Source organism: Aulonocara sp. 'chitande type north' Nkhata Bay, linkage group LG18 (genome assembly GCF_057382095.1).
Source record: "Aulonocara sp. 'chitande type north' Nkhata Bay isolate Kocher_YH1m ecotype deep benthic linkage group LG18, A_spYH_male_GT1.1, whole genome shotgun sequence".
NCBI classification, from domain to species: domain Eukaryota; kingdom Metazoa; phylum Chordata; class Actinopteri; order Cichliformes; family Cichlidae; genus Aulonocara; species Aulonocara sp. 'chitande type north' Nkhata Bay.
In genome coordinates this window covers 17843723-17856380 of record NC_141361.1, presented here as the reverse complement: position 1 = coordinate 17856380, position 12658 = coordinate 17843723, and the positions used below count along the sequence as shown (strand labels likewise).

Sequence of the window (12658 nt, the reverse complement as noted above, 5' to 3'; positions counted from 1 at the left end):
AAGCATAGTATAAAAAATGGCTTAAAGTAACTAATGGATGTACAGAAACCGTTAAGATCAAACTAGCTCATACAAATAACAGTGCAGACACGAGTAAGTACTAAATAAATATCCTGAATATGATGTGCGTGCTTTTTGATTATTCTATACTGTACATGACCATGATGTTTTCAAGCTGTGGCCCCACTGATAGGGCACAGATATACCAGGAAAAAATATGTACAGAAATTATGCTAAATTAAGGAGAATCCTTCTTTTTATCGATAAAAACTGTTGGGTTGGAGGAATAAATAGTAACAAGCAGACCTTAAGTGAGAGCTACGAGTTTGTTATGATATTTGTGATGTAGTTTAATTATCGAAAATATTACCTGCATTCCAATTATGGCATATATGAAGAAAAGCATGGCAATAAGAAGACAGACATAAGGGAGAGCCTGGTGGAGAAGAAACAGGAAATACAGTTTATCAAAACTTCTTGTAATTTGTTATAATATCTTAGAGCATATTAGATACATCTTTAAAATAATAAAAAACAAAGGTAGTGGGAAAACCTTAAAGGATTGTACGAAGGTCCACAGCAGAATACGGATGGTGTAACCCTGCCTCAACAGCTTGATCAACCTGGCAGTTCGGAAAAGCTTCAGGAAACTCATGTTGATGGTGTTCACCGACTGGGACAGACGTGGTTGGAGAGAGGGTGACCGAGAGAGAGAAGGAGAGAGAGACAGAGAGTGGCAACAGAAGGGAGAGACAGGATGTAAAACACAGATGGCGAATTTCATCACAACATGACTTAAGTTGTGTCTGGAGGAAGGGTAACACACCAGGAAGCTTGGAAAGAAAGTATGCTCTTGTCTTTTTATTTTAGGGTCACAACAGTGTGAAAACGAATGGTGTCTTGGCAGGGGCTTACCTGTAAATCCACAATTATCTCTGTGATGCTGCCAAGGACAGTGATAAAATCAAAAATATTCCAAGTATCTCGAAAGTAGTTCTGCAGGAAAAAGGAAACGCTTCGGTTAATTCCATCGCACATGGAGAAATTCAACTAAATGTGATCTAAACTCTTTTGTTCTACTCACCACTAAACCAAACGCCATGATCTTCAGTATGCACTCCATGGAGAAGAGGACAGTGAAGGCCGTGTTTAGGTGTTTCAGGACTGTATCGTAAGCTGCCGGAGCTGAGTGGTACTGCAAGAACAAAGAAAACAGGCCCAAAGGTCAAACTGACATTCAATCAATCAGTTATTACCATAATTAGTAAATTATTGGTGACATTTTGGTGAGCATGACGAGCATAATTTTAAAGGTCATAATGATGGATTTGCAGCTGCCTCTCTAAGTTTAATTTCAGCACGGTATACAAAGAATTAAAACGGACGGACAATCCATATGAATAGAAAATGTGTTTACACACACGTATTGACAGTTACATTATCTCTGTGTTTATGATTTGGTGGCTCCAAAACCTTCTCTTGTGACAAGGCAAGCTTCACAACACGGCTCACATATACACAACACATGAACGTGAGCATGAAAAGTACTGAACAGTATTGTTTTAAAAACGTTTTTCTTTTCTTTTATTGTGTAATTCAACCTTTCCATTCATTGAAGAGTGCAAGGAAGAGAAAAGACAACAAAACAAACTGAACAAAGGCACCTAACAGTAAAAAAATAAGACAGATCAATGGAAATTGAAGGTTTCTACTGAAGTTCAATTAAAACACAACAAAAACTGTTTTGCTTCTTTTTCTTTTTTCTTCTTCTTTCATTCTTTTTGTATGGATATTTTAGTTGTTTAAATATAGAAAAAACAGAAAAATATATGTAGTGACAAATTGCTGAAGTTGATGGTATTGTATAGTGATTCCAAAATGTCAATTAAAAATAAAAACACAACAAAAGCAAAAACAAAAATAAGACAAAACTTTGTAATTACAGGATTTTGAACTTCAGGAAAACTCAGACATTGATTTTAATCATTTTAAGAGTTAGACAATCTCAGAAACTTGTTAAATATCTTGATTTGGCTATAACTAGATAAATAAAGCATGGGGGACTACGGCAACCATTTTCTGTTAAACAGAGACCGGCCGGCAACCCCCTAGCAACCTCTGGCTGCCAGGAAAAAATGTGTAATCCTCAGCTGGTTGGGGAGTGTTTGGTAGTTTATAGTTTGTATGGAAGACGTCGACTTGTCTGCAAACACTCATCAACTACTGAGCTTTAGTGAAACTTCAGAGTGAAAGTTGTGGCTTACCGCTGCAACCAATAAATTTCAAAAGGTGCAACTTTTACTTTGAAATCGAATGCTTGCATTGTGCTTTCTGCAGTTTCACGACCGCTCTGTGAGTACTTTGCAAGTATTTGCAGACAACTCAGCATCTTCCATGTAAACTACGGTTTCTGTGGTAATATGCTAGTGACCAAAGTAATTGTAAAGCGATTGTTTATTAATTAATTAAAATTAAATTAAGTAAATTTACTGAATACCATACAAAGTAAATCTTCTCTTATGTCTACTGCAAACCTTCCAAGGTTTTCTCTCATAGTCAGCCATCAAATTTCCGCTGTAGCAAAAAAAACCCCCCAGTCCCTGCTTTTAGGTATAAATCTTCAAACTTACACACTGTGTACAACCAAGCAGCCACAACACAAAAAAAGAACAAAAAAAAAAACAGGTAAATAGCATTTTTTGTTACAAGAGCTGCAGAATAGTCAGTTCTTGACAGAGGAAAAATAGGAAGGCTGTGATATATGAGCAACACGGCCAAAACTGTGACAGCAAGACAAGAGTATCAGCGTCCTGTCAAAATACCAGATCTCGTCTGTTCCCGCTATGCAGCACTTTGTATCTAGTGAGGTAAAAATGAAGGACTACTGGTAAACCTGTGAGGCAGCGGAGGTCATAGAAGAGCAGCTACAGCAAAAAATGCTGAAAACCTTAGCCAGCTGGGCTATGATAGAAAGTGCATGTGCTGATCCTTCACTGTAAAAGCGCTACAATGGGTGCATGAATGTGAAAGCTGGAGTATGAAGCAAACGAAGAAGTTGGCCTCATCTGACCAGTCTCATGTTTTTTGCATAAAGTGACAAAGAGTGCTGACTTGGCTTGTGGATTCCAGTCTGCTTGAGCATCTGTGGCATCTTTTAGAAAATAAAAATGTGATCTACACACAGGACACCTCCAGAGGTCTTTTGGAGTCCATGTCTCCTGGGTAAGGACTGATTTGGTGGCACAGGTTTAAAGTCACTTCTCACTGAGGCTACTTAGAGTTTACAGTTGAGTTTCAATACTCTGCAAGTTGATTTTTAAAAAAATCTGGCATGAAATTAAACCAGTGTTTCTCTGGGCCTTTGGGAAATCAATCTAAAATGATTTGTGATACTGTTCCACATTTACTGAATGAACCACTTACCTTCATCATGAGAACAACAGTGTTGAGGGCGATCATGACGAGCACAGTGTACTCAAACGAGGGCGACGCCACAAAGTGCCACAGTCTGTACTGGAAGGTCTGTCTGTTCTGGGGCATGTAGCGGGTCATCGGCTTGGCGCTGATGGCAAAGTCAATGCAAGCCCTCTGATGGAGAGAAAATGAGCATTATGTGTGAAAAGATGATGCCTAATTACTTGAATTTGTGTGAAATGCTGTCACAGCTCCGTACCTCATTCTTCTCCAGACTGCACTCCTGAATCATCTTGTCACCCTGCTCTTGGAAAGTGATGATGATAAGAGCCACAAAGATGTTGACGAAGAAGAATGGGAAGACCACAAAATAGACCACATAGAAAACTGACATCTCCATCCGGTTCCCCCGACTCGGCCCCATGTTCTCCTCTGTAACATCTGTAGAGTGCTGGAGGACCCTACATTTAAAAAAATCATATTACCTGTGGTTGATTCATTTATAGCACACATAAGTTATAGAAAGCAATTTTGTGCTGAGAAAAACTGAGCTGAAAGCCTATAAACACGCAAGGAGACATACTGAGGCCACCCCTCTCCAGTTGAAACAGTGAACAGAGTGAGCAGAGCCCAGCAGACATTGTCATAGTGAAACTCGTGTCTCTTCCACTCTCTCCTCTTCACCTCCTTTTTGTCTCTGCTGTAGTCAATGTAGTAGCCTCTGTGGGGAATAGAATAGCCCAGAGGTCATCATTTCACTTAATTCACTGATTAGACCAGCGGTTGTAACAAAAAAGAGAAGCATTAAAGCCTTTGTTACAAGTAACTGTTACTCTCATGCTATTCACTGGCATCTGCAGACAATGACAGACTATCTGAGGTTATATAAGAAATAAGCAAAGCTGCACATTTGGGCCCTTTTTTTGTAATTTTCTGCTTCATTGCTTTCAATTTGGAGGATTTTTTTGTCAAGGCTTGAAGTTTTTTGCATTTTCTCTGATTGACGCTGCTGTCACAAAAGTCGTGTTTTTCCCCTTTTTAAATTTTTTTTATATGTTTTATTTTCTTCCTGTTGTGATTTTGTTGGGTAGGTTTCCTTCAAGTTGTTTAAAGAGTTTAAAACCACGTAATACTCTCCCATAGAAGGATTTATATTGATTTTGCACCACAATACTGCACAGATTTAAAAAACAAAAACAAAAAAACAAAGCCATATATATGGTGTAAGATATCACACAGAGTCAGTCTTAGTCATAACATCTTCAACCCGGTTAAGACAGCTCAGAAATGAGAATGAAATTTTAAATAATTTCTTCAGAAAAGTTCTCTTGCATGACCCAAGCCTTAGCTGTTAGACAGATGGACTCACATTTGACTGTAGAATCTGAGATCTGAGCATCTTACCCTCTTAAATCCTGCGTAAGCAATAATGATATACTTAGTGTTTTCACAGGACTGCATGGAGTCCTGTATAAACTTTCTTCCACACATGGCTGTAAGGATGGTATTAGTCTTGTAATCTAACTTGAATAAGCATATTCCAGGAACTTACTGCTTTAAACCTCTTTTAGAGCTTAACTCCTCATATTCATATTTTACATTAAAAATGATCTTGCGTGGCAGCACCAGTGCATTTTGAGTGACAATGTGTAGGAGGAGTTTCAGATATATAAAGTATATATATTTTTAAAAACACTAATGTAGGAACAGACGAGGGTGAAGCGGAGTTCACTCACTGGCATTCCTTCTCTGTATTCATGGAGCTGTCAGTGCAATAGAAGAACCTCCCCTTAAAAAGCTGCACTGCTATGACAGCAAAGATGAACATGAAGAGCTGGTACACAATGAGGATGTTGAAAACGTTCTTCAGAGATGTGACCACACAGTCAAAAACAGCCTGCGCAGGAGAAAGACAAATAAAATCTGTCAAGGACTGGTGCAACAACACCAGAAAACAGAACAGCAGACTGTTTGCAGATGTCTGCATCACACCTTGAGTTTAGGAAGTCTCTTGATGGTTTTAAGGGGTCGCAGGACTCTTAAAACTCGGAGGGACTTTATCGTCTTGATGTCTCGTCCTTTGTTGTTTCTGTTGACATTGGAAATGTAGCACTGAGAAACATAGCTGTACGGTCAGACTGATGCACACAGACAAGTACAAAAACAACAACAAAAAAACACAGTAAAAACTGAATGTAAACACAAATGAATGGGGAAACATTCAACTTGAGGGTGTATGTTTGGAGCTTGACAAATTTCAGCTGTAAAATATTTGATCATTTGTATTTTTTCAACCCTTAAATCAAATATTTTAGCTGATTCATTCAATTACACTAGTAGTTTGTGCACGATTATTGTCACGGTCCTGAGTCTGTGGACTCAGTGTTTTTCTGTTTGTATTAGTTATCCTTGATCCCATGATTTGTTTTGATTCTCTTGGTTTTGGTTTCTGTCTCTAGTATTCCTAGCTCCTAGACCTTGAAAGTCTGTGTACTATGTCAATGTGTTGAGTTTTGTCTTGTCATGTCAGATGACTCCCAGCTGTGCTCTCCTCCTGTTTCACATTCCCTAATCACCTCAGTATGTATTTAAGCCCTGTGTTGTTGTTTTTTAAGCCCTGTTGCATCCTCCACATTTGTTGTGTGTGTAACCCTCGTCTTCTATCGCCAGGCCAAGCAAGGCATCCCATCCCAGTACAGTTAAACAATCCTAGTTTGAGTTTTTGCTTTTTGTATTGCCAGCAAATAAAGCTGCCGCCTTAAGTTAATGTTTTGTCTCAGAGTCCTGCACTTGGATCCAGCCACTGCCAGCCACACAGCTCATCGTGACACTCATGGCTTCAAATAAATATATTTATTCTATCAAAGTTAGATCACACTGAGAATTAATGTTTTTATCTTAATATTAGCCTTGTCGTGAGCTGTGTGTGCATATACTGGAACACTTTTGTTTTATGTTCATTTTCATGCAAAACTGATGACTTGATAGACAAAATGACTCATTATCAGCATTCCCCCCCCCCCCCGATACCTGCCAGGCTCTGCCGTTGTATGAGTCAAATGTCAAAATGTGACAAAATCAAAAGCAAACAGACAAAAGGCAGACAAAAATATATATTTTTTAAATGTAGAAAACAACAAATCAGAAGATATGAAAACATGAAAAATATGAGTGGCTTATGGGACACATTTACATTTAGTGTGACTGAAATTTTTACCCCATCACATTGCTGGGAGCCCCAACAGTCATAATATCCACAGGAACAACAGAGAAAAAAAAAACGAGGCAAAAAAAAAAAAAAGAGATACACTGTGAGCAAAGCTCAAAGGATCACAGCTATATCAACAACAGAGAAAATAACATACAATTCTCTACATTACAACAAAAAGCACAAAAAGTTTAGTTAGTAATGTTCGCACTCAAAAGTAAAGAAACAAAACGCTGCGACACACACTACCCATGTTTAACCACACCACCTAAATTACACAGAGAAAACAGTTAAATCTGAGCTCCGCGCTGTACAGGTCTTCTCATGCCTCCATACTTGCAGCGTGCGAATCTTTGAGGGAAAGTCGTTTAATACAATACTGTATTCTCAGAAACTGTTTGCTGCAGTGAATCACTCATTAGTCATCGACAGGCAGCACTGTAATGTGACTCACGTTAGAGCAAAAGCAATCAGAGCTCCCACCACTACAATGAAGTCCAGCATGTTCCACATGTCTCGGAAATAAGAGCCATCGTGTAGAATGAGACCCTGGTCTATCATCTGGGGGACGAACACACACATCCACACGGATGGGTTACAAACTGGCAAAGGTGAAGTCTTTGAAATTGCGATGAAAGAAGAGAAAATGTTTCAGCCACCCACCTTGATGATCATTTCAAAGGTGAACACTCCAGTGAAGACGTAATCAAAATATCGGAGGACCTGGATAATTTCAAAATTAGGGAAAAAAATTACTTTTTAAAAGTTCAGTCCAGAGTTTGAGATTTTTCTGAGGTGCATTTAGTATCAGTGACGGTACACACAACCACGCGTAAAGCTCCTCAAGAGTAAATCAAATTTACATTTTTCCCATCCTGCCAGTGGCAATGAACTTGCTAGCATCAAGCTGGCATGATTCATCCACCTTAATGCTTCAGGACACATCTTCTTAGAATGAATCAGTACATTTGTGAGCGGTGTCAAAGTATAGCTCCAGGTAACCAACTCAATTACTCAACTGAGAAAATTATAGACAGAAATTCTAATTACTCTGTGTGGCTCTGGGTCACTTTGCATACTTTGACACACAAAACACATGTTGTTTGGTGCTCTAACCAACCCAGATATTCCTCAAGGAGACGCTCCAGTAATGTCGTTTAACAATTCCATTCAGCTGAGTGACTCATGGGGTCAAAATCCTTCTGCTGGATCCTACATTCCCCAAAATTCACGTTGATGGTACCATCTGTCAACTGACTCCACAAATAATCTTAATAACCTTGTTCTTAAAGCTGTTTTTACAAACTAAGCAGTGCTGTAAGTAAACTTATTTTTATATGCAAAACTGGCAGAGTGCCCCTTTAAGTTCTTTTGTTGACCTTGAAGAGTACTAAGATCCACACAACACACACTCTGATGGCTCCACTGACTGCATTGGGGTTTTTACCACCTGTGTTGGGTTCAAAGACTGCTGATTTAATGGGATTTCCCACACAATCATCTCTATGGTATACAGGGAATGGTCAGAAACAGAAAATATCTAGGGAGTGTTGGTTTTCTGAACAAAAATGATGCCAGAGGTCAGTGGAGAATAACTTAAGCTGTTAGTAAGGGATCAGTAGCTCAGTGTCACAAATCGGGGCACACAGCAATGACTACAAGGGAGATGCACACAATTAAAATTTTTGATTTTTAACAAGAAAATAAGTTACACTAACCACAAACTGTGTGGTCAGTACTGTCAGTGGTGTAAATGAGTGCATGAGTGAAGAGATGGCATGTGCAAGGTTGTTTAATGCAAGAGAACAAACGAAGGAGTAACCAAAATCCAAAAAGGTGTCTCGGGGAGAAGAACCGCCCAGGAACTGAGCTCTCAGGGCCCAGGTGCTGCCAGTGTTGTTAGTTAAAAATAAGCCACACCTCCTCTCCAGTTCCTGTAGAAACGCACAAAAGACCTGCCACACGCTCAGGCAGGTAGGAAGTTTGTTACATTTGTTACAACCAAGGTATGCACAAGAGCATCTCTGAATGCACAGTTCGTCAGCAAATGAAGTAGATGGTCAGAAGACCACGCCGGGTGCCCCTACAATTCGTACAAGCTTACTAAAATTGAACAATAAAAGATTAGAAAAATGTTGCCTGGTCAGAATTTGACATTAGCGAATTGAAAGCATGGATCCATCCTGTCTTGTATTAAAAGTGCAGGCTGGAAAAGCATTGTCTGGTCTGATGAGTCTTGATTTCTGCTGTGACATTTAACTGGTAGGGTCAGAATTGGCACAGACATCAAAGCATGGATCCATCCTGCCTTGCATCCTGAGCTGGCGGTGATCGTGTAAAGGTGTGAAATTTTCCTGCACTGCAGTCTACCATTGCTGCCGACCATGCCAATCCTTTCACACCACAATGTACCCATCTTCTGGTCTCACAAAGCTCAAATTGTCTCAAAATGGTTTCTTGAACATGAAAAGTACACCACTGTACTCAGACAGCCTCCACAGTCACCAGTTCTCAATCCAACAGAGCAGCTTTGCAATGCAATGAAATGGCAGTACAGCGAACAAGTCTCCAGCAACTGTTTGACGCTATCATGTCAATATGGACCAAAATCTCAGAGGAATGTTTCCAGCTCCTTGTTGAATCTGTGCCACTGGAAATTAAGGAAGTTCTGAACCCAACCCAGTAGCAGCAAGTTGTAACTAATGAAGTGTCCAGTGAGCATAAGTAGCCGGGTACTTTCAGCTGCTCCTTCACTTCCCAAGGGGTCCCCCCAGCAGATGGATCCGCATATTTGATATGGAACAAATTTTAAGCCAGATGCCCATCCTGATGCAATCCTCCCATTTTTTACAGACTTCGAATGAGCATTAGCAGTACACAAGCTTTTGACCCCTTGAGGCTTAAACTGGTGCTTTTCCGTATGTCAGGTGAAGGTGTTAACCACCATAGAGGCACTGGTGAGTGAGAGCAGCTACTGTGCAAAATCTAAAATGACTCGTTGATGGGGATTTGTGCCTACTTTTCATTTAATCCCTTAAATTACGTGTTGTAACCTGATGTTGTTGAGCACTTGTCAGCATTTGTTGACTTGACTGACTCGACTTATACCCAAGCACAGTGTGGATTTTACTCATATGTCCTTATTCGGTCACTCTTGACACGTTCCATGCTACTTAGATGAGTGAAAAGTCGTGAAAAACAAACTGCGCAGCTATCAGGCTGCTTGCCACCTTGTATGTGCGCGATAGCAAATGTGTCACAGCACATTGTTGCTGACACAGTGTTATGTCAACTAGAGATCAAACCTAAAAGACTTGCACTGAACTACAGTTTCATGAGACCATTTCAGGCCATCTGGAAGACATCTGAGGGTGATTTGATGATCATTTTGATTGTGTAAATCTCATTTTCATAAAAAAAACAAAGTCTTTAAGACAGATGTTGTCTGAGCTCACCTTGTTCCTGTCTGAATTAGTGCACACAGGGTCCTCGGCAGCCAGTGCAATGCTGCTCGCCACGATCACAAGCAGGATGGTCATCTCAAAATAGCGGAGAGTGACCACATAATGACAAATCCTCCTGATGCTACATTACAACAAAGAAGATGCATATAACTGCGTGAGTGGCATGCATAGAAACAACTACTGCTACTACAAACAAGAAGAAAACAAGTATTTAAAATGCTGTGCAAAAGTCTGGAGTCACCACTTATTTCTTTTGTTTCCAAGGAGCTGAACTTTCTTGTAATTTCTTAAAATGCCTCATCAGAAATCTCTGTGTGGAAGGGCAGCTGTTAATAACCCAATATTAAGGAAGGTAAACGGAGAGAGAAGGCGGTTGTATGTTGAATTACACAAGAACTGTGATGAAAATTAGTCGCAACAGGTCTCATGGAGTGATGAATCCAAATTTTAAAGTCTTGGTTCACAACATCGTCAATATGCATGAAGGAGCTGGGGAGGGAGGTACATCAGTGAGTGTCTACGGCAACCTGTAAAACATGGTGGAGGATCTGGGGTTGCCTTTCACACAGTGGTGTTTGAGAAGGGATCATGAATGCAGAAGGTGCCATCAGATTTTGATCCATCATGAAATACTATCTGATTGGTAGAGGCTTCATTTTCATCAATGACAATTATTGACTCTTAACTATAAACTACAAAGACTACTTGTATTATACAAGCTCTGTTTTCACTTTATACACTCTGTATGTTTCATGTTTCACTTATTTCTCATTTTCCTACTGAAATCTTTTTAAAACATGATGGATGACTTAAGACTTTTGCACAGTACTGTATTCCATCAGATAATCAATGATTTGGAAGATTGGGCTACATCTTACGGGTTGGAGGCCTTGAAGATGAACATGCTGTCTGGAGGTACAGGTTTTGGAGGAATTGGAGGTTCTTCCTCCTCTGTGTCCTCCTCATTTTCATTCTGGTCAGACTGGTATGCCTCCAACTCTTTATTGTTCACTAAACCCCAGACAGACACATGAGAGCAAAGAAAAAATGTTTTAGCTGTCCATGAACAGCCGACAAAGGAAGAACAATGTGAGTCACCAACACAGTGGATTCAGGGGGAAAAAAAGACTAGTGGCCACTTTTATCAGATGTCAAGAACGCCTACACAGTGTGGTACAGTGATACTGACACTAAATCCCACTTTGTGATGCATTGTGCAAAGGACTGCAATGAGAAGTGGTCACAGTGCTACCTGTCATGGGTGTGAGCTCCAGAAGTGGCTGTGCAGACATTTCGATGGTCACGCTGTCTTCCAGGTTAGACTTGTCCCGTTTGATGGATGCCTTACGGTTTTCTGACTCTATAGCACTCACAGTGAACTCTGTGGCCTCTAAAGCAGTCTCCACTGGGATGTTTTGGCACAGTGGCTCATATTGATCTGAGTGGCCACCCTCAATCTGCTCTGACCAGGTGCTGTCCACTATCTGTTCACACTGAGGAGGATCAGGAATATCTGCACTGCATTCAGCAGCTCTGTAAAAAAAAAAAAAAAAACAACTCACCAAAACAGAGCATGGCATTAATTCATGCAGATCACAAAGTACAGCTGAGCACAATGATAATCTAATAAATCAGGTGGTAACGGATCACCTCAAGAGCAGCCCACGTCAGTTAACTGATGCACATGTGTTGGTGAGTAACGAAATACATGTACCGCCGTTACGTATTTAAAATACAAAATATGAGTAACTGTATTCCGTTACAGTCGAAAAGGAGAGTGGAAAAGTACGAGTTGTCACCGAGCAGAAACGGTAGATGGAAACATTTAAATATGATAATAACCACTGCAGCCAAAAAGAGTGCCTGACGAGCCCCGTTGTAAGTAAACTATTGATTCGACTGTACACTGTGGTCGTGTTTTCCTCCGAAACAATAAGTTCTGTTGGAGCAGCCTTTCTACGCCTCTCTCTGTCTCTCGCTTGCAAAGTTGACCCAGACAACAAAGTGAAGCTAGTTTTCGGTTATGAGCCCGACACGGAACCCACGTATTAGCCAGAGGTCCCTTTACTACGGTTCGGAGCGGCGGACCTGTTTTATATACGCGCGGAATAGTTTTCTATATGAGATCGCTGCATAAAGCGCAGCCTTACCTAATGTCCACCTACTGTTATTCATTTTATATTATGATTTAAAAATCTAGTTGGTATTGGTATGGAGTGCAACCTTCAGTAAAAGTAATAAATCACACAGCAATAGTACATTCATGTAGTTGTAAACAGCATGATAATATATTAAGTAATCCAAAGTATTCAGAATACGTCACTCTCATTGAGTAATGTAACGGAATACGTTACAAAATACATTTTGGGGCATGTAATCTGTAATCTGTAGTGGAATACATTTTAAAAGTGACCTTCCCAACACCACTGATGCAATCCTCTTTGCAACCCACATCCACCCCAGCTTTTCCTTTATTGTTGTCACTGACACCTGGTCTGCTCTGTATTAACGCCATGTTGCTGCTCTCCGAGAATGTTTGACCATATAACTAATTACTATAGAACAAATGAAT

At 40.1% G+C, this 12658-nt stretch overlaps 1 protein-coding gene across 8 annotated transcripts in view; it reads right to left on the bottom strand.

The window, feature by feature from the left end:
* The window catches only part of cacna1eb (calcium channel, voltage-dependent, R type, alpha 1E subunit b), a 73726-nt gene that overhangs the window by 9703 nt on the left and 51365 nt on the right, over window positions 1-12658 (bottom strand). For all 8 annotated transcript variants that reach the window (XM_086273355.1, XM_086273347.1, XM_086273348.1 and 5 more), the window contains 14 exons: window positions 11339-11619; window positions 10965-11097; window positions 10078-10207; window positions 7286-7345; window positions 7077-7183; window positions 5407-5503; window positions 5151-5311; window positions 3998-4135; window positions 3674-3875; window positions 3424-3588; window positions 1085-1195; window positions 916-996; window positions 554-673; window positions 371-436 (listed from right to left, as the gene is read on the bottom strand). In XM_086273355.1, the coding sequence (XP_086129481.1) occupies window positions 371-436; window positions 554-673; window positions 916-996; window positions 1085-1195; window positions 3424-3588; window positions 3674-3875; window positions 3998-4135; window positions 5151-5311; window positions 5407-5503; window positions 7077-7183; window positions 7286-7345; window positions 10078-10207; window positions 10965-11097; window positions 11339-11619 (1852 nt within the window). The remainder of the gene's footprint in view (window positions 1-370; window positions 437-553; window positions 674-915; window positions 997-1084; window positions 1196-3423; window positions 3589-3673; window positions 3876-3997; window positions 4136-5150; window positions 5312-5406; window positions 5504-7076; window positions 7184-7285; window positions 7346-10077; window positions 10208-10964; window positions 11098-11338; window positions 11620-12658) is intronic.